The sequence below is a fragment of the Schistocerca serialis genome, chromosome 8 (genome assembly GCF_023864345.2).
Source record: "Schistocerca serialis cubense isolate TAMUIC-IGC-003099 chromosome 8, iqSchSeri2.2, whole genome shotgun sequence".
Lineage (NCBI taxonomy): Eukaryota > Metazoa > Arthropoda > Insecta > Orthoptera > Acrididae > Schistocerca > Schistocerca serialis.
The window spans coordinates 47,841,024-47,864,125 of NC_064645.1; the positions used below are offsets into that span (position 1 = coordinate 47,841,024).

Below are 23,102 nucleotides of genomic sequence, written 5' to 3' on the forward strand. Positions count from 1 at the left end.
GTCGCCACCAGCCCAAGCCTTTCCTGACCATTTAAAAAAAAAGGGAGCTGGAAAATTATTAGTTTAATGACATTAATAATTTAATTACAAGTATGCAAATTTTTTTAAGTAGCCAGATAAATAGCACTCCATGTCGTGCGTGAAGCAACTTGATTAATTCAGGATTGGAAATCGGAGAAAGTCGGTAAGATCAACAGCACAGAATTTATCTGTCACGTAGAGTATTTATTGTATCTAAGTATTTGGTTACATATCCTACCTGACTAGAAATATTTAAGTAAGAATTACGTGAGAATGTAACAGAGCACAATTTAACTACAGCAAGAAGAAACACAGAAAACGGGGGTGGGAGACAATGATACTATCATCTCCTTTGCATTCATACCATAAAAATATTTCATTGAGATTCGCATTACGATTCTACGCATGCACTATTCTGTACAGAGGTTTAACCAATGCATGAGGTTGTGCGATAATTATTCAACATACTAACTGCGTCTGCTGTTTGCAAACGGACGAACCAGGGCACCACAAACGGCCGAACCAGGGCACGTGGTGCGTTCAGAATCAAACTCTCGTGCTGCTTGATAGAAAGCGCATGAAAGAACAGATATTTTTGCAGAAATTATACGCCAGTTAAACAAGCAAACTGTTATAATAAAGCCAATTGCGCCGGCCGCTGTGGTCTCGCGGTTCTAGGCGCGCAGTCCGGAACCGTGCGACTGCTACCGTCGCAGGTTCGAATCCTGCCTCGGGCATGGATGTGTGTGATGTCCTTAGGTTAGTTAGGTTTAAGTAGTTCTAAGTTCTAGGGGACTGATGACCACAGCTGTTAAGTCCCATAGTGCTCAGAGCCATTTTTTGAAAGCCAATTGCGGTGCCATGTTGGACCAGAAGGGTCGTTGATTACCAAACATGTGGCACAAAATAGACACACAAAGACTAAAGCAACTTCCACAAAATATAAGATTAAAAATCATTAAAAATCATACTCGCTTCGACACAGTTTTACACTCACGTACGGTTGAAATGATCCTAACCAGCTTTTCCTAATCAGATTTACTGTTTGAAATTCTGCTTCATCGTTGTTCAAAATGAACAAAGTAACTTCCCACTTTTAACTCAAACACCCAAAAATCGCCTATTTAAAACAATATAATTATGGCACATTCGGAAAAATAGCTCGCTTCACACGATACAATTAAACTCAAGTTCTTAGGTATTTCAACAGTTAAACATAACGAAGTCCTAACTCGACCTGCTTCCTAACACCTGAAACCCCCCTTAAGACCTACGATCCGTACTCTCCAAGCGTTCACCGAAGAGTGCCCCTTTCTCTTTCGAGATTATCTAGCTCCCCGTGCAGCGGAAGCTACCAGAGGGGTAGCCCTCCGTCACCAACCTCACACACAAAAACAGCCTTCGACTAAGGTGGGTAAACCTCTCTGTTCAGGTATTGGAAAACTAAGTTGGTCATCCTGTGCTCTCCTTCGAACGAAAAGAAACATCGTCTGCTCCCAGCAGACGATGACCAACTCAGCGTTTCCCACAAAACAAAACCGAACCCCCACATTAAAACACGCATATAATATTCAGTAGGCCTTATTTGAGTGCTCAGTCTTTCTGGAAGAGTTCATGAATTGAGCTAAAATAAGTGAATACGTTGTGCCGAATTCGTCAAGCGTCTTATGAAACGACTTCACAGAGACGTTTCAGCTGGGATGTTATGAACAGAGGGGTTGGTGCACGTGTGTAGTGGAGTCAAAATTGTAACTCTCCTGTCGCCAGGACGTGACAAGGTTCTTTTAGCGACCAGAAGAAAATATATATTTCACGGTTGTGACTATCTGGGAACCTTAACAGCCTTCTTTCAGAAATTGGAAATCGTCGGTCTAGAAATATTAGATCTCTCCATAAATGAGGGACTGTGGCCCCATCTAGGTAGAAGTTTTTTGCCGAAACATGGCCATGCTTACCTTGAGAACGACGCCTCCGCAGTCTAAAATCTTCTTTGTTTCAGACAAAAGCGATCTGGAGTCGCCGATTGGCTCCTCTCAGGATATGCAAAGCAGACATCTGCTCCCCCACCAGCGTGGGAACCCCATTGCTGTGAATCGATTGGCTACCAGGCCAACAGAACAATCCAGAGGAGAGATTCAATGAATAGAGGATAGTTCGATTGGAGATGGTTTTTTTGCTAATTCGGCTCCCATGCTGAGGCTTGGTGGAAAGTGGTGGTGATTCTTTAGCTGCTTCGTCTTGTCGTCCCCCCCTGGTGGAGAAATGCAGGTCTTTCCCCTGTGTGTGGCACTTGTGGTCTGCAAGTTGTGGTGGACTACGAGCCAGTGGCAGTTTCCAACCATACCGACAGTGGAACTGCATGTCACCTCGGACATATCATGAATCAAGGTGAAAGGGGAGAGCGTTGCTGCGCCTGTGCAGAGTTGTTAAATAATATCCATAGATCCCTGTCCTCTGGTGAACCTTAGTTTGTGGTGTGCTTGGTCGTAGTTAATTCCATTTGAGTAGAACTGGACCTCACAGTGGAATTATGTAAACAAAATCAGGAATTAATTCAGGGGATAATTTTTATATTTCCCACCCCAATGAATGATTGGCCAATCAAGTACCATGCGTTTTCTAATTTGTGTTTTCGTCTTCTTTTTAAGATTTGTCAGCTCGTTGTAGATATAAAAGAATGAATAGAAATATGTTATTATCTTTGTAATCTTAAATACATACTCCTTGTCTATTCACCTTTTTTTTCTTTTTTTTAATCGAGCGAGGTGGCGCAGTGGTTAGACACTGGATTCACATTCGGGAGGACGACGGTTCTATCCCGCGTCCGGCCATCCTGATTTAGGTTTTCCGTGATTTCCCTAAATCGCTCCAGGCAAATGCCGGGATGGTTCCTTTCAAAGGGCACGGCCGACTTCCTTCCCCGTCCTTCCCTAATCCGATGAGACCGATGACCTCGCTGTCTGGTCTCCTTCCCCAAACCAACCAACCAACCACCCTTTTTTGTGGTGATACATGGGTACACCAGCAATTCAAGACTCAGTCTTACTAATTTAGTTAATCTGATTATTAATTTGAGCTCTGAAAGTGACCACAGACATAGGCAACAAAAGTGTCATGAGTAAATTTACTAATTTCATAAATAAAAAAATTAAGGATGTAGCTTACGATATGGAGGTTATTGGAAAGACAACATTTTTCTTTATGTAAAGATAATAACATTTAGCATCACTCACAGATGGTCGAACCAGCCAGTTTTGTCACAAACCCTAGATGTTTTCGTACATTGGCACATTCCTATCCACAAAACAAATTTCTATCAGTGAAACATGAGAGAATACCTGTACGCCATAAATTTGCCGTAAAACATCAAAGTTAAAATGCTGGACAGAAAACTACGAACGCCAGACTCGTTGAGCAGATGTCACAGCACAAGATCTTATCCGTCAATTGCAATATTAAATCGTCAAAAATGTGTAAGTGCAATCCAATAAAGAACGATAAACTAAGCGAGTATATAAATGAATCGGAATATAATGAACGTAACACTACCTTAATGATACAAGTTTTATTCTTTCTTTAGGCTGTGGGCGCAGTGACAGGCTGTCAATTCCTACAGAAATTTCTGCTGCGGTCTCTGATGGGTTAGATGGTCTGATTTCCACTACGTCATTCTGGTGATGACGTTGCAGACTTCGCCTACAAATCTTTCCATTATTCCTTGTTTGCGTTGAGTTCCAGACTGGCTGCAAGAATCGGTTAGAATTTACATTTCCCTGCTGCTGCTGTTTCCGTTACCGTCATACGTCCCCGACTGCTTCCGTCATGCTACTGAGGCTCATTATTAAATCTTTTGCCTTGATACTCAATTCTTGTTGACCTATTTCTATTTGCTTTTTCCCTTCATTACATGCTCCAGATGCACCTTGCGAATTCCGTTCTTTATGTTTCATTCGGTCCCTCACGTTTTGTCTTCCTTGACCAAGTCTAACTCTTATAGAGCGCTCTTGAATGACTCTGTTGTGTCGTTACATTTGCCAATGAGCAGTTCCTCGTACATCAATGGCAGTCCATGTGACAGTCTCGCATTGTCTCCTTATTACTGCGTGGTTGGTCCAGGTAACGCCTCTTGTTGACAAGTGTCTCGAAAACATTTACTGGACTGCGGCGCCCCGATGTTTCATAATCCTTCCCTAGCATAATCTCCTGTTTAATCCTTTCTTCGGTGTCCTGTGGCCAGTAGGTATTTAGGAAAGCCTCTCTGAATTCACCGTAACTGCGGCAGTTTGCAGCAACACTACGCATGTGCTCTGCTATTAAGCCTTCCAGGTATCCACAGAAAAATTTCACTTTCCACGAAGCCTCAGTACGGCACCCGAATTAGCAAATTAGATTACAAATCCTGAGAGGAGCCAATCAGCGACTCCACGTCTCTTTTGTCTGAAAAAAAGAAGATTTTAGACTACGGAGGCGTCGTTCTCAAGGTAAGCATGGCCATGTTTCGGCAAAAAACTTCTACCTAGATGGGACGACAGTCCCTCATTTACGGAGAGATCTAATGTTTCTAACCCAATCATTTCCAGTTTCTGAAAGAAGGCTTGTAAGTTGCCCAGATAGTCATGCCCGTGAAATATATGTTTTTGCTGCTCGGCAAAAGAACCCTGTCACTTCCTGGCGTCAGGAGACCTACAGTTCTGACTCCACTACACACGTGCACCAACCGCTCTAACATGAGAATGGTTGGAGTTATCTGACCATCCCACCATTTGGAGGAAAGCTCACGCTGCGGCAGTCGCTCTTAAATGGCTGCCTCCTCCCACTTTCCACCAACTGGCTAGCTTAACAATGGTCTGTTGCCCGGCCCAGGCAAAATGTTTTGCGGAGCCACACTCTCCTGCTCTGACCCTAAGTGGGAAGGGGGAGTGCGACGGTCCGAAGTCTCTCTGCAGATATAATCCACAGATTGATTCGCACAGCTAGGTCGCTGGACACAGCACTTATGGTTAGCAATCCGTCTTTCTTCATGTTCTCCGTCGCCTCCAGTATGGCCCCTCGTGTGCCAGTTCTGTACAGGCTACATATACAATTACATGAACAGTCCACATTTTAAACTAGTTGCCACGACTCGAGTAGTACCCTATCATACCTAGCAATCTATGACTTGCGATGTTAGGAGTTGGGTTTCTCTTTGTAAAACTGAAAATTTTGTATCGAGAGAAAATGTTTTAAGTAGAAATATTCATAATTTTGTGCCCCTTGACTTTCTATATATTCCGAGATTTCATGGCCGACCGATCCCCGAATGCTGTGTAACGCTCGTCTCGTGTCATCAGAGTCGTGTAGAAATGTTTTCGTACGTCTAAATCGCGCGGAATTGTGGTCCGGCTCCGTACTTTGTGTACTACGCGCTATCGGCCGAGCGTCGTATCCTGTTAAGCGAGCGCTGCCGTCGCATACGGGCCTGAGCCGTGGCTGTGGCTCCTGATTCTCTTTCGTTATTTTGTCTTTGACATTCCTGGCGACCAACGAGCCCACGGGGACGTGCTGTTGCCTCCGACTGAATTCCTACGTGAGCGGCCCGTCCGCATATTTGTCTCATCTCATCCACCAGTTCGTTCTGCTGGATAGTGAGGAGCAGTGTTCAAAGATGAGGCAACTGATACATGTGTATTGAGAAAGACTGTAACATTCTACAAGTAAATAATAATATTTAATGTGAAATAGTGTAATGATACTGTGATCAGGAACACTATGACCATGATAACCAATGAAATATACTCGTATACGCATTACAAACATGCAAGGTAGCTGACAAAAGTTATTTACTGTGTGGTGTTGAGACTGTAATGCTGAAAGCAACTTGGACAGTCAGTTTCTTTTGTTCAAATAAAAGAAGTCATCACAGTAACTGTATTCATTTACGTTACAAGTTTTGTTTGTACTTTCAGTCAAACACCACCTATAATAAGGAAGTATTCGAAGTAGCAGCAAAGCAACATCTGATCCTAGAAGGGGTATAGTTTATTAGCAACGCGTTCTACGATGGTAACTGATAAGAAACAGAAAAGTTATGACTAAGCAATCAGTTCGAATTGTTCAAATGGTTCAAATGGCTCTGAGCACTATGGGATTTAACATCTGTGGTCATCAGTCCCCTAGAACTTAGAACTACTTAAACCTAACTAACCTAAGGACATCACACACATCCATGCCCGAGACAGGATCCGAACCTGCGACCGTAGCGGTGACGCGGTTCCAGACTGAAGCGCCTTTAACCGCACGGCCACACCGGCCGGCTCGGATTGTACACCGAATGCTAGACTCTAGATTGTACCATTAAGTTCTACAACAGTTCATAACTTATATGAAACGAGATTTTTCTCTATATATTACCCATCTTTGTTTACAGGATACTTTGAATTTTGCTTACTCATGTGTGAGAATCATAATCACAATCTCCTGCTTTCTCATATGTCTTACCAATCCCGTCTACTAACACTGCTTCGTACAGAGAAATATTTTCTGTTTAATTTTAGCAACTTAGTGTAAAAGATAAATATTAGTCTTTTTTAGATGTTGTATGGATTTATGACATGACATGTAATTAGTTATTTCTGCTGATTATGACTATTTACGTGAAGGCTGTGGATGTTGCTCGTAAACAACAGACATTTATTGCCTCCTGTCTGCAACATATTGTCTTTCTTCTACTTGAGCCTTATTTTATCTTTTTTGTAACTGATTCTGATTTGTTGCTATTTCAGTATAACATGTTCTTTTTTTCAAAGAAAATTCCGCACTGGCTGTATGAATGATTTTCTGCGACCGGTTTTGCACCACTTATCCGTGTATCCTGAGGCAATCTGTGCAAAAAATAATGTAATAAGAGCTCATATAAACTATTCGATCCCCCAATTCTGAGGTGTAAAGAAACTTTTAAATAGCCAGCTTTTTGAATGAAACAAGAAAGTATTCACATATGCTATTTATAACATAGTAACGTTGAACATTGCCCTGTAGCCACTGCCCACCATTCACGTCCAATATGCCGTCATCTGGTGAAAGCGGTAGTTCAAACTTAAAAACCTTTTTTAAAAAATCTTTTAAATGATGGGAGCAGCAATGACCTAGAAAATAAAAATAAAATTCGTTGTTGATAAAACTCTTCTAAACACGAATGACGAAGAGCGGAACATTAGCATGAACAAACAGCGGAATTAGGGCCATGTAAACATATCATAACATATCGTGCAAGTTGAGAGGAGCCAAACGGCAGCAGACACGGCCTGACTGACCGGCCGAAACCCAGAAAGCGCTCACGCAGTGCCATCGTATTGTATTTTTATTTTCTAGGTCATTGCCGCTCCAATCATTTAGAAACATTTTTTAAACAGATTTTTAAATTTTAGCTACCACTTTCACCAGATGACGGTATATTGGACATGAATGGTGGGGAGTGGCTACTATGTTATAATTAGGGTGTGTGAGTACTTCCTTGTTTCATTAAAAAAACTGTCTATTTAAAAGTTTAATTTACACCTCAGAAATAGGGGATCGAATAGTTTGTATGAGCTCCTATTATATTATTTTTTGTACAGATTGCCTGAGGATGCATCGATAAGTGGTGCGAAACTGCTCACAGATTTAATAAAAATCATTCATACAACCAGTGTGGAATTTTCTTTGAAAAAAAGTCGAAGTCTGGCTGTGGTTCTTTTGAGGAGGTCTGACAGATTCAAATGGGCAGCCAAGGGACTGACACGAGATGGCAGACACACTTTCTCCTGCAATACTGAAGACACCAAATAGACAGGTATGACAGACCTGATGTTTATTGTTTTGAAAAAAGAGGAAAAAATTCCCACTGAATAGAAAGACTAAAGTAATGTGATACATCACATATTCCGAATGAGAAATTTCGTAAAAATGTAATGCAGAGAGCTTTTACAGAAAAGAAATGGCACATTGGAATACTGACATTTTCAACTATAATAATTGTGAAAGATTGCACGAATGGAGTGAGTAATGAGTACAGTCTTAAATTTGTGTTTGTACAAACTATCTTGTGTTTATTATCATAGATTTCTTCATAGATCAATACTTAAAATGTAAAGTATGATTAGAATATTGCTGAATTGGTTTCTATAAAGTTAATTTTTTGATGCCTCGGATGTAAATGGTATACATTTGTTGTATAAATACTTTCCTTAAATTGTTATGATGTTTGCCAACAATTTTCAATTTTTGCTAGTATACACTGAGGTGACAAAACTTATGGGATACTTCGTGACATCTTGTCGGACGTCCTTCTGCCCAGTATAGTACAGCAGCTTGACATGCCATGGACTAAATAAGTGGTTGGAAGTCCCTAGCACAAATACTGAGCTTCTATAGCCATCCATAATTACGAAACTGTTGTCAGTGTAGGACTTTGTACGTGATTTTACCTATCAGTTACGTTCCATACATGTTTGATGGGATTCATGTCAGGTCATCCGGGTGTCCAAATCGTTCACTCGAACTGTCCAGAATATTCTTAAAACTATGCAAGTACAGTTGTGGCACAGTGACATGGAGCATCGTTATCCACAAACATTCCATCGTTGCTCGGTAACTTGACGTCCATAAATAGCTGCAGATGGTACCAGAACATCCAGAGAACACAGTCCATTCCATGTAAACACAGCCCACACCATTATGGAGCCACCACCAGCTTGCACAGTGTCTTGTTGACAACTTGGGTCCGTGGCTTCGTGAGGTCTGCACCACACTCGAACACTGCCATCAGCCCTTACCAACTGAAACTAAGATTCACCTAACCAGAGCATGGTTTTATAGTCGCCTAGGCTCAAACACATATAAGTCACGAGCCCAGGAAAGACTCTGCAGGCGATGTCGGCAGTTAACAAAGGATCTCGCATCGGTTGTCTACTGCCATAGCCCATTAACGCCAAATTTCGCCACACTGTCCTAACGAAAACGCTTGTCGAACATTCATCACTGATTTTTGCGGTTATTTCATGCAGTGTTGCTTGCAGTGTTGTTAGCACTGACAACTCCACACAAACGCCGCTGCTCTCAGTCATTAAGTGAAGGTCGTCGGCCACTGTATTCTTGGCACGCTCTTGACATTATGAATCTCGGAATATTAAGTTTCCAAATGGTTTCCGAACTGAAATGTCCCATGCATCTAGCTTAAACTACTATACTGAATTCAAAGTCTGTTAATTCCCGTCATCCGACCATGAGCATATCAGAAACCTTTTCACATTAATCACCTGAGTGCAAATGACAGCTTGGCCAATGCAGTGCACTTTTATACTTTGTGTACACCATACTACTGCCACCTGTATATGTGCTCATCGCTGCCCCACGACTTTCGTCACCCTGTGTGTTATTTAATAAAGCTAATGGAAGTTTAAAATTTTTCATATCCATTAGACAAAGTCTGTTAGATATAATGAGGTGTAAGCACAAAAATATATTCTTACAAAATGTATTCTGACAATTATTCTGTTTATTACTTTTCTGCACACGTATATTTTCATATTTTATAAGCACAAATGTCCTACAGAATGTGTTGTAACAATCATTTTCCTGTTGCTTTATTACACACATAAATTTTCATATGGCACCTTGTTTTATCCCTTGTACACTTGCAGTATGTCTTACATAAATGTGGCAGACCAGGTTGGATGTAATAAACTGTGCAACAAAACTTTCTAGTAGATGAATTTGTATAGTTTTGAAACATCAATCACATGTTTGCCAACAGTAAGAATTCCATTAGAATGTGCAGTTCGTAAGCATGAGCTCGGAAGATGGATCATAAACAAAGTCTAAACATAGCTGTTTCCATTGCTAATGAACTATTTATTTAAAAACCAGATACAAATTTTTGTATGTAGCTTATTGCTGGAAGTCGTGTCATTGATAGGAATAAAGTATATGAATTTAATAAAAAAATAATAAAATCTTTAAAATCAATATAGTTCATCATGAACTAAAAGCCGATTTTATGAATGCAAAGCTTTATTAAACAGGAAACGGAACCTATGTATAAAATTGCAGATATGTTTGCGACAAGTTGATGAATATTTATTTAAGAACTGTAAAATCAACATTTAACGAAATACAGTGGTTGTTGTCATGTATTTATAGATGGTGGCACCGCCAACGAGTGGATCCGTTAGATAGTCTACTGGTTGTCGTACGTGGGTCAGAATCTGGTTGTGCTCCACATCAGAATAACTTGTATTTTTGTAATGTATTTTAAAAATAGTGAAAACAGAAGTGACTGCAGTGAACAACAAAATAAGGTGACTCAAGAATCTAGTGTCGTCTACAGTATTTTGAGAACCAATCTTACATCAAGATTATTCCAGGCAGCGAACAACAGATTAGACACCCCAAATTTTAGTGGAGGAAAAAAGAGATGAGTGCTTATAGTTACAACTTATAAGTTTGTTCTGCCTTGTTAAAATTTACAACTTCGTAATGTGCTTCTGTAAAAGTGATTTGTTCCTTGAGTTTCATAATTCTGCTTTAAATTTTAATTCGATTATTAGTCACATAACAAGCAGAGTATCACAATAGGGTCAGTGTGTTATTATGGATTGAGTAATATTAGTCAGAGAGGGTGGCCAGAAGCCCTTCCTTTGGTACTATGCTAAGTATGTTGTTGAGAAATGAAATCTGTTTGTTGTATGAACTTTAGTTTTGTAATTTAACAAACTGACATTCTTGATGATAAATTCATCTGTCCTATTATGAATATCATTATTATGTTGGCAGTCTGTTTTTGTAGTAGCCATGTCCATTGATAGTCACTCAAAGAATGCTGTGTGCAATATAGACATCGAGAGGGAAAGATAAATTAACGAGAAAATAATAACTTCCTTATAATTTTTATTTTACTGAAATAATCGTACAATATAATTGAATAATTATTTAACTCTTATTTGAACTCACATATTAAAGATGCTTAGAGATTCTATTGTTACAGCTATATAGTCACTGCACAAGTAAGTATTTGTGTTATAACACTGATGCCAAATTCATCAACCTGTTTCCTCTGTTATAAAAACGTCCATGCTTTGGTTTCCCATGTAGTCCTGAATCAAGATAAGTGCATATTTCTGCGACTCAATCTCTGTTGATACAAATCCCATTTCCTTTAAATGGAATGTGACAACAGATTGGTTCTCCACCTCCTCCTGAAATTTATATAAGATTATTTCACTTTATTTCAGAGTTGAAATAGTTTGTAGACACTTACCATTCTTGTCTGTAGAGCACCAAAAGATGTATCAATGGTGCAAAAATGCAAGAAGAGAAACAAACGTTTAAATTAATAATTTGAAATAATCCTGAATCCCTTATTTCCTTGTCCTATGGTTTGTAACATATGAAGGGCTTATTTCAATAGTGGTAAAAGTCCAATTTTGTTCATTTTGAGAAACAGAGTTCTAAAGTTAAATGAACGCTAAAAATCTCCAGTTGGGATACCAGAAATATTCAAGCATATGGCTTCTTGCTAGAGATGAACCTTTCTTTCTGTTTGTTTGGATCATTAATGTTGGAAGCAGTATATGCAGAAAGTGGAGGTAATGGACTTGTACCACTATTGAAATAAGACCGTCATATATAATGTCTACCTCTCATGACATTATTGAGAGGCAAAACAGGTTAACCTAAGATTGACAGGGTTCTCCTTGATTGTATGATACATTGAGGAAGCAAAAGTTTAAACTATAAAATATCCACTTTGGACTCATTTAATTTTCAGATTTTTCAAATGTAATGTATTCTTTACTGTGTTTAATTTATAGAGCACTTCCTTCACAGCGCATTTTTCTGTCTTCGGAACATATTACTGCAGCATTTTTGCATGCCATGGATTCGACAAGTTACTGGTATGTTTTCAGAGGTATTTGGTATCACTTATGTCTCACCATATGTCAACTGTTGGTGTAATTATCCGCCCATGGATAAAATAGTCTCAGGTTTCAAACTGCATCAAGTGGTTAACGGCCCAAGAGCTTTCAGTAGAGATCTCGTCTGCCATTGTGAAGTAGTTGACTGTTGTCTGGTTGTTGCTGCCATGCTTATATAGACGCACAGTGACGTCACAGGCTTCATTGCAGCTGTATAGGCATGACAGCGACATCCAAAGGAACCCCCTTCTCGCTCACATTGGACGCCTTCACATCGCCTATACCATCTGTAAACTAGATTCCAATAACCCCTTGTTCACCACCTGATCAACTGTGGTATGCTGCCACGTCTTCAAAAAAACATCCCTCCATCCCTACAACTAATACAGGCCAGGCTCTAGCTCAACGCAGCTTCAACCAACACCTTCTCCCAGATAATGAGCTGTCCCCCGATATTTGTCCCTCCTACCAACTTTAACACTTCCCCACCTATCCGAATCCACATCAAGGCACCTCTCTCCTTTATTTTCTCCATCCAGCCCTGTCCCTTTCCTCTTGTAATCACTACCCTCCTGACACACTACATTACTCCTCACCCTCTGTCTTCCCACTTATATGTATTCCCCCTGTCTATCTCGTGTCCTACCTACTCTCTCCATAGTTTCCCCTCCCTAACAGCCCCTACTTCTTTACCTATACCCCTCAACCCTATGGATCATATTCTCTCCTCTGACAATAGTTCTTACCCAGTGCAGGTCCCTTGTATTTTAAGTGAAAATTCAGTGCTTCAATGTTTTTATCAGATAAATTTCACCTTTCTGTGATATGTTTTAAAATGTATATAATTTCGTTTTTCGCTGTCTGTCTTTGATTTTTAGTTTAAAATACAACAACAACTATAAATTTTGATTCTTCTTTGAATACGTTTTTTAATTTGCTTGGTTGGAGAGTGGAATTTTGTACCACTGACAGCCCATCCCCACCCATATGGGTCTGGGGGGATAAAATAACAATACATAAAAAATACCCTCGTGACAGTCAACCACTTGACATTGGTAGAAGAGGCCTCTCCCAAAAGCTGAGGAGGATGTCATTAAATCACTGTGGCAACACGTGAAGATCATGTGCTTTGGAGTCCCATATTTAACATGTGCGCTGAATGGTGTGCTCCAAAACACTTGTGCTTGCATCAACATTATCTCAGTCATCAGATATGCCATAGGTTGCTGCTTATCCTGATTCGTTGAGTGGGCAATTTCCATGTTCTATGATCAGGCGTGGACATACAATGTCCTGACTCCCACTAATGGTTTCACTGCCCTCTAACTACTGTAGCATGCGAGCAGCCAATGAGACTAATCATTACCGAGGTACAGGTGCTGGGCCCTATCTGTCGATTGTTAAAGTCGTTTATGTCAGTGGATTACGTGGTCTACGGCCTGTATAGTCGCTAGAACGATTCGCTATTCGGCTCCACTTATATATGCTTCCCTAATGGAATCATCTGCCAGCAACGCAAACAGGCAACATTCGATCTCAAAACGTTCTGGCTCATCAGTGTACATTATGCAGAAACATATAAGTTGACCCGGTTACCAGACATTTTGAAAATGTGTGCTTCTATTGTTCAAAAACTTTTGTGCTTTATGGATGCTAACTTAATTTTAAGAAAAGATGACATTACATTATACAGGTCACATGGGCTCACCAACTATATTATGGTTCTCCTATTTTGTTGGAAGATGCTACAAAATAACTGTGTATATAGGTCAAGGAGATAGTTTTTACATAACAAGAGAAGATGCAGTCTACATGATACTTGAACCCTAACATTAATGGCAATTTTGATAAGTAGCTGCGCTATATAAATGAACAAGTGTATTTTGTCAACACAGTTTTCAATAAACAAAAGGCAAGATTATTTCATTTCGCTATATTTTTGTCACATGAAATTCCGTACGTGAGAACAGAACAACTGTCACTAATATTCGAATCCAAGAAGTTCTCCTACAATATCTACAACCTACCAGTCTTCTTATGGTGTATTATGAACGAAACTTTGGGTTTTACTATACTAATTCCCCTCTCCTGGTCCATTACTGAATGGTATGCCACCACATCAGTTCAGATTTCACTGATTGCTCATCATGGTCATTTTGGGAGGCATGTGTACAAGGAAGCAATATGTTGGCAGACTCTTCTTGAAGGGGAAGCTGGCACCTGTCTCATTGCGTCTGTTAGTGTATCCTGATGAGCATTTACATGATCTTCTCGCGCTTATTAACCGCACTGGAGATGAAATGCATTAGTTTTCTTTCGATTGTCTCTCTTTTCAGATACTTCTCTACGGAAAGCATTCAACGCTGACGAGATTTTTGTAAACTACCTTTTCCGCAGATGATATAATATGGAAAGTAGTGCTGTTGGGCGGTGGGGTCTGGAACGAAGTCGACTTATCCCGAAGGTGTTGTGTTCATGTCGCTACTCTGAACAGGCTGCTCCACTTCAGCAATGTTATTGTCCAGACATCAGTGCCATACGACTGACTCCTTATAACGGAGTGTGCTTCTGTGCTGATACAGTCATCGTCTCTGAACTGATCCTCTGCTGTACACAGTACACAGAGGTGTTTAATGTGTTTGTAACCTTCCGGAATAGGCGTTTTGTTAACTGCAGTAAGGGCACTACTTCCTAACGACAAAAAACATCCCCACATAGTAACCCACGTCCGCCGTCGACACCACGCATTATGGAAGGTGATGATCTCCAGGCAGTCACCGCAACGGTAACTTTTTCATTGGGTAGCCACAGGATGTAGTGTGATTCATCATTCCAGTTGAATCATTCCCAGTCGTCCACTGTCCAGTGGCTCTACTGTTAACACCACGCCGAGCTTTATTTACGATTGACTAAAGCTACGTGTGCACGTGAGGAGCCACTCTGACATATCCCATACTCCTCAACTCCCTGCGGACACTCATTGTGGTAGGTAGCCTGCTGGTAGAAGTTTAGAATTGACGAGTGATTCCTTCAACTAATTTCAAGCAATTTTTTACAACCACCCTCCACATTTGTCACCAGTCTCTTTCTGTCACTGTACGGGATGTCCCTAGATTTGGCTTGGATGTGGTCCTTCCTTCGAGTTTCCACTTCATAATTATATTACCTACAGTAGACGTGGGCCACTTCAGAAGGGTTGAAGTGTCTGTGATGGGTTTCTTCGCTGGGTGGCACACTCGATGTCCGCGAACCCTCCTGACCGAACTATTTTGCCGTTGCTGCTTCTCTGCTGGTAGTTCAATACTTCCCGCCTCTGTACTTCCTGATGGATCCTCCTGTAGTAACGTCTAGTGGTCAGTTCTTCATTATAAAGGTGTCTACATCACCCACGCGAATCTTCAAACATTAGTTATTGGGAACAGTAATGGAGCTATAACAGACGAAATCAGTTAACGTGTATCGAGGGAATGAGAATAACAAACAGTAGACTAAAAGTTAACTGATAATTGCTCTGACAACTGATAATTGCTCTGAAATTACTAGTCATAAAAATCATCATATATTAAGAAATTACGTGCTTTATCGCCGGATTTTCATCTCCTAAGTGAACTGAATGCTGAACTCTATTAAAAAAAATCCAACTCAGATTTCTGTATAGAGTTTGATATTACAATTTCAATGATTTTACTGGGAAAATAATGTTACTGTAAGCAAATGTAATTTTAACAACAATGATATGGGGCTACAATATTAGAGTTCCTTAGCTAATACTTGGAGATCAACACCATTATATCTCAGATCGTGATGTACAAAAACTAATAGAGCAAAAACGAGATGCCAAACAAAAGGATTTTCATTGAATCGTGTGCAGTTGCTACACATACATTTATAAATTATTACTGTGGATATGTAGCAAGAAGTCTATAATTCAGATAGCTTCAGTTTTGAACGTATTGCTTTTCCACAAGCCTTATTCAGTCCTTAATTAAATTATACCGAGCAGAAATAGTACTGATAATCTCAGACGGTCTTCATATATGGTCTGTGAAGTAAGATGCACAGGTATAGAAATGTAGAGCATGTGGCGACTCATCTCAATGGAAACGTGAAAATGTTATGGAGGTTCGAAAGAATTAACCAAATTTTGCTGGAAGGCTGTAAGGAAAATTTTATTGCTACTGCTGGAGAAAGTGGAAATCAATTACGTCACTTATTATGAGAAATGAAGAATGCACAGGGACTCCAGCATGAAATCGTTGAAAAATCATGTAGAATTATTGAAATACCGATTAAGCTAACGAATATTACTCCAAAACACGTTAGCGTTCTTATTTCTTGTGATTATTGTGTTTAAAGTGCGGTAATTTACCTGACAGACAAAAATATTACACAGCTCCCAGTAAGGTGAAGACTGATAGCTTCGAACAGCACTTTTTCTTAGTGACACCATTCTCTTCTTGCTATGGAAAGCACTTGTCCCATTATATTTTATGGTGCCATAATGCTCCAGTACACGTATAAGACTGTTAAAATTTACATAGTAAAATGCCTTACACCAATTACAGAAATACTGTAAACTGTATAATTAATGGCATACATTTTCACCATACATGTGAATAGCCTTAGCACTGAAACCATTTAGAAGGCCATACTGTGACAAAATATATTATTTGTGGCTGGAAGTTGGTTATCTATTATATTTCCTTAATTTTTGTATATTGCTGCCAAGGATGAAGGTAGGTGGAGTTTGATGGTACTTCTTTAACTCCTGTTCTATAAATAAGTTGAATTTCAGCACTATTCACCAAATCAGGAATTTTTTCTGTGTGTGAGATAAGTTATAACCAATTTAAAAAATTAAATTATTAGTAGATATTCTTAGTCTGATGAATTTCAATTCTGTTATGTAGTATAGTGACAGGAAAACTCCAAATGGTTACACTGACATATATTTTGGAAATGGATGGAAAATATTTTAAAATGTGCTGATAGGTTTTAGAGAGATAATTACTAAGGAAATATCAGCTTTGTTATACCAAAAGCAATGACATTCATATTTATGGTATGAAGAACCATAATTATTATAATTATTACTTATGCCATGGCAAAAGTGATATGTAACATATGGTATAATTGATAACAAAAGATTTTAAAATTGTGATTTTTAATATATTCATAAATTATGTAAAATATGCATAATTATTATGGAATATAACGAAATTATTAAACGTAAAACATATGTGAGAGAGTTTTAGACCAAATATCCAAGTCATAATGAAATTGAAACGAAATATTTACAATAATTCAAATATTGTAAAACCATGTGAGCTTGTAAATAATTCATTGCCAACATTGTCCAGGCACTCAGATACTGTAGTACAGATTTCTTGTCTCAGTCTGAATGTTGGAAGAGTAGGAGCATTTGAACTGCCTAAACAGTATTTATAATTGTACTTATTTTCCTTATTTTATCTGTGTGATGTTGAATGATGCTGGCACTGAAAATTATTCTGTGTGATATGTTTTTGGTATTGTGAACTCTGATCAATCTCAATGTGAAATTAAGTAAAATGTAAACTGCACTTGGGAAAATTAGGCGTTGGAGATAATTTAAGCTTAGTTCTATATGTAGGAATCTCATATTCAGGAATAAATTTCGCACTAGTTAAAACCATAATGAAATATAAGCAAAATGTTAAAATACGTATAATGAGAATCAAACAAAGTGTTCAGAGACGAGTTGAGTGACAAATATGGACTAGGGGGCAAGGCAAATAATCAGACTGCTGAATTAAACAGACAAAAGACAATGTTAGATGAAAAATAGACAAATTACCAAATAAAATAATTGATGTAAGAGACAGAGTAGCCAGTTTTGAAACTAAGTGGCAGTATTTTGAGGAAAGAGAGGTGGAGATGAAATCATGATTGAAACGGAGTAGAGAAATCTACATGTATTGGAACAGATATGTCAAACAATAAAACAGTACGGCATGGTGAGGTAAATGATGTTGTACCTCATACTGGAGACCACAATGTATATGATGTGGATCAAATGAAAGATGAGGTAAATAGTTCTCCTAATGATTATGTAGGAGTTAAAGAGGAAGGATTGATTAAATTGGACTATGCAGACTAGATTGAGAAATTGTTTGTTGATTGTTACAGAAGAGAGGCAGAATGTATAAAATTTACATAGTAACTTTGTAACCTGGACTTAAGTGTTTGGTTGGGAATTCATAGAATCCTTTTACAAATTATGTCTACTATACCAATTTCGGATTGCACATGGAAAAAATTAACATGCAAATCTTTCTGCTTGAAGTCTGAATTCTCTTGTTTTATTATGGAGGTCATTTTTGCCTATGCACGTGAAAATCAACAAAAGAGTGAAGGAGAATTTTGATTATTGATACATTATGAAAAGATTTTACTGTAACGAAAAGCGCCTTTGTTTTTGTGATTGCACCCCAACTTGCATATCATATCTGTGACATGGTTTCCTCTATTTTGCAATAATATTACGATACTAGGTGGAAAATCACAGCATCATTTGCAAACAATCATAGAGGATTGCCCAAGTTGTTTGCTAAACCGGTTTTACAGACTGGAAATAGCAAAGCTTACATAACTCATTCATGGGGAATTCTGACATAATTTTTGTTTCACTAGATTACTTTCCATCAGTTAATTTGAACTGCAATCTTTCTGATACGAAATTACGAATACAGTGGCAAAGCAGAGCTCACATTCCGTCGTTACACAGTTTGATTGGAAGACACCTCTAAGAAACAATGTAAAAAGCCTGCTAGGTATCTAGAAATATCGAATCAATTTGAGATCCTCTTTCGATACCTCTCACAACCCCTGTGAATAAAGAGTCAGTTGTGTTTCACGAGAACAATGTTTTCTGAACCCGTGATGACTTTCCGTCAATAGATCGTTTTCGTTGATGTAATGCATGAAGTTTGAAGACAGAATACGTTACGAAAGGTATCCAGTTTTCATGCACGGATTTTACAACAGGTGGCTGGTTGCGTATGATTACTAAAAATAAAGCTATTTCATCAGTATGCTCCGAAAGTAGTTTCTTTTGAACACAGTCTGAACCAGGACACCATCCTTCACTAGTCGACTGAGGTTACTTTGCTATAGTGAGGGCATCTACTTGAAAATTACTCTTGTTGGTGGTTACTCTTGATTCGAAGTCTGTAATACTGACTGCATCTTCTTTGGCGAAATAATTTCGGAAAACGGTATTAATGTCACTATCATCACCAACATTAGCACTGCTGTCACTGAAATGTTGGCAGAAGAGCCAACACCACGTTATGAAGGGAGGCAGAAATGCAAGCGCTTTAGCTCACGCAGGCTGGCGTGAGGAGGGAAGAACTGTACTGGCGTCAGGTCTGGAACATGACAAGGAATGAGAATTCAGAAAGCGGACGTAATTAGTTGGATACTTAACTTTAATCCATTTATGATGAACGTCGCTCTTGACGGTACATGATTCACAATATTATCTGTTCAGAATAGTAACTGAATATGGCGCCTTGCTAGGTCGCAGCAAATGACGTAGCTGAAGGCTATGCTAAACTGTCGTCTCGGCAAATGAAAGCGTATGTATACAGTGAACCATCGCTAGCAACCAGTGAACCATCGCTCTTGCGGTGACACCACAGTCACAAAGTGGATGCATTTTTGCATTGAAATCCGTAAAGAGTTTCGAGAACCAGTAAACTGTCACCAGTCTTAGAGATTCTGCCATCTCAGAGCATGGCATGGCTTCCTTGTTGCTTCTGCAACTGTGTCCTGACCTGTTTTCTGTAACATAGGAAATCTGTTCTATTTACTAACAGTTAACTGGGTATAAAACTCCCAGTTGCTACCAACACTACTGTACTTCTTCAATTGTGAGCTAAATTTGGTGTAATCTTATATTTAGTGTGGAAGGATTATTGTGAAGTAGCCTGAAGCAGAAGGGTTTTCAACAACAAGAGCTAATATTTATTTTTATGTAGTCTAGTGGGGGGAGGATTGAGTACTTTTCATAACAGTTTAAGAAAAGTGGAAGAAATTTGTTAAGTATATAGCGAATTTTGTTCGTTTCTGCGAGATGTTTGCTTTTCTTTAGCATGAATCATACTCAGTATTCACTTATATATTAAGTGCATGAAAAGAGTAGCCGAAGTGTAGAAGAACGTTATTGTAGAGCAGACACATTAATATTTATAGAGACTCTTGTATTTCATTAGGTAGAAAATCGTTCCTCCGTTAAAATTCTTAGAAGAATGTTTTTTTTTTTTTTTAATTTCCTGCAGTTAGATTATTTTAACAGATATGATAATGAACCATTTTATTATCTATTTATAGCAATAATCTTTTCAGGTCTTTGCCCATATTCGGTTGGCATAATACACATTTCAATCTTCAGATGTAAAGGCTCTGAGCACTATGGGACTTAACATCTGTGGTCATCAGTCCCCTAGAACTTAGAACTACTTAAACCTAACTAACCTAAGGACATCACACACATCCATGCCCGAGGCAGGATTCGAATCTGCGACCGTAGCAGTCGTGCGGTTCCAGACTGTAGCGGCTTTAACTGCTTGGCCACCCCGGCTGGCTCTGGGTGGTTAGATGGGGATGCATTTCACTATTTATTTCATTTGTGGCCATTATCGTAAATGACTGAATGATGTGAAGTTCATAAGTTTACTCGCTTTTTTTAAACAAATATTTTGCACTTTCATGAGCACTGTTTCTGTATAATGCCATGCTGTGCTTATCTATGTGGCCCTGGGTTTTATTGATTGTTGCATGTGTTTATGTTGCTTTCCTTTGTACCTCATATTTCTATCTGTTGTTGAAGCTACTTATGGAGATTTCAAGAACATTTAAATCTTTCAGTGTCTATTATTCAATAGTGATGATGACATTCATCTGATTTTTGTTCACTGTCTCCCAAAGTTTATCAATTTTTTATGTAGCATCTTCTAATAATATTGTATGTCAACATCACTTCTCTTATAATAAACTACTTTGTTAACTAACAAGGTGATTTCATTCAATAATGTACGTCCTGTGTTGTTAATGGAAGTATCAACAAGTAAACTGGAGAGGCAGTGGGCCATGGATAGGCCACCTTACTGCTGATACATTTCACTTTTAAAAGAAATGTGCGTACATGAAAGTACTAGTGTCAACCAATCAAAGAACTCATATTTCTGGTGAAGTCAAATTTTTATACTTAAGCATGTTATTGTTCATTAGTTCTATTGTTTCCTTGACAGATATTTTTGTGTAGAGGTTCATGTCAGCAAAGTATGAGTTTAGCTGTACCAAGAATCTAAATGTCCTTTATAACTATATGGTACTGAGTACAATATAGCCAGGTATTAAGAGCTTTAAATACTGTTCGAAAGTTCAAACATCAAGCATCAGCATCTACATCAACAAAAAGTGTTTAAGTGAAAATGCGACTCCTAAATGAATCAAAGTGGAGGTCCACACTCAAAATGAAGCACCAAAAATCATTAAAGAAATGTAATTACATGGCTCCAATCTGAAATCAGAAACAAGCACAGAAAAATTAATTTCTATATCATATTTTAGTTGCATACTTTACGTTTCTAACTAAGTAGTCAGTTCATAAATACACAGCTCAAGTGTGCTTTACATTATGTGAGTATGGTAGTTGAGATAATAACATCATAAAATTAAATGTAGACATAACCAAAAAATTGAAACCTTAAGTCACATGTTCCAAAGGTAAATGAAAGTATGCATTTCACTTACCATAAATGCATGGTAAATTCAACTAACATTATTTCCAGTGAGAGAGAAATAAACTTGCTATATAAAGGACTTCAAGATTAACAGCCCAAACTAGAGTAAAAATAACGCTGCAGATATCATTTTAAGCACTAAAATAGCCTGTCACACAGCTACAATAATCCAGAATGATCACATTGCTATACACCACAAACAATCTTATCACCAAACAAGCAGAGAACGACACGATAATTATTTCACAGTAAAGAAATAAAGGTAACACTAATGCTGCAATGTATAATATTGAATGTGTCATTAAGACCATTGAATTCTTCGACAACAATAACATAACAGAATTTCATTGAGATCCCACTTGTAAATTGCGGAATAAATTTTAAAATCTGATGAATAAGAGTGACTTCATTTAACTGCAAAATATGTAGGTCATTGCGCTATTATGGGCCTTCTGCACCACGGTATGAGCACAACTTAAAATCCACAAACAGAACATCACTGTATACTCTAACATATGACCATTAACAACACATTCAACTTTGAAGATACATACTCAGTACTGAGTAGTTATGAAATAATTAATTGTATAAAGAACATTCAGATTCCTGAGACAAAGAAGTTCACATCATTTACTATCACAAACCTCTACACAAAAATACGTGCTAAGGAAACAATGTAAAGAATTAAAAATACCTTACTTAAGTATAAAATCTAGACTTAAGCAACAATAAATGAGTTCACTGATATACTGACACTCATACTACCGTATAATTGCTTTCCTTTTGATAACAAAAAGTACCAGTAGAAGATGGCCTAGACGTGGACAGCTGCCTTGACAGTTTACTTGCTGATATTTTCATCAACAACTTAGAAAGTAAATTGTTTAAGGAAAATGGCCAAATAGTTACCAAATTTATATATTGTAACAGATATATTGCTGGATATACTAATCTTACTTGATGCTACAACAAAATTTGTTGAGGACCTTGTATAATAAATTAACAAAATGCATCAGAATTTCATCTTCACTATTGAACATAAGGCAGTGGAAGCTCTATATTTCCACCATTTTCTAGGTTATCTGGAGCTCCTACAATGGACATAAATATCAAGTCCACAGGAAACCAACACAGAGATGCAAAAATAGAAAACACATCATGTTACCAACATCAACACATATCAGTTTCATACAGAGCAATGTTCAGCAGAATGCCCAAAATCCCTTTAGAAACAGCTGAAAGAACTGATGAGCCAAACACCATTACAATAGCTGGTTACGATAATGACCATTGCCAAAAATTAATACTGAAGACAAATAGTAAAACACATTCTCACATAACCAGCAAGAAAGACGAACCA

General features: G+C 38.4%; 1 protein-coding gene across 2 annotated transcripts in view; it reads right to left on the reverse strand.

The window, feature by feature from the left end:
- Positions 1-10,909: 10,909 nt before the first annotated feature.
- LOC126416700 (phosphatidylinositol phosphatase PTPRQ-like) overlaps positions 10,910-23,102 on the reverse strand; it is a 179,519-nt gene continuing 167,326 nt past the window's right edge. For both annotated transcript variants that reach the window (XM_050084508.1, XM_050084507.1), the window contains one exon: positions 10,910-11,234. In XM_050084508.1, coding sequence (XP_049940465.1) covers positions 11,079-11,234 — 156 coding nt within the window. In that variant the 3' untranslated portion in view covers positions 10,910-11,078. The remainder of the gene's footprint in view (positions 11,235-23,102) is intronic.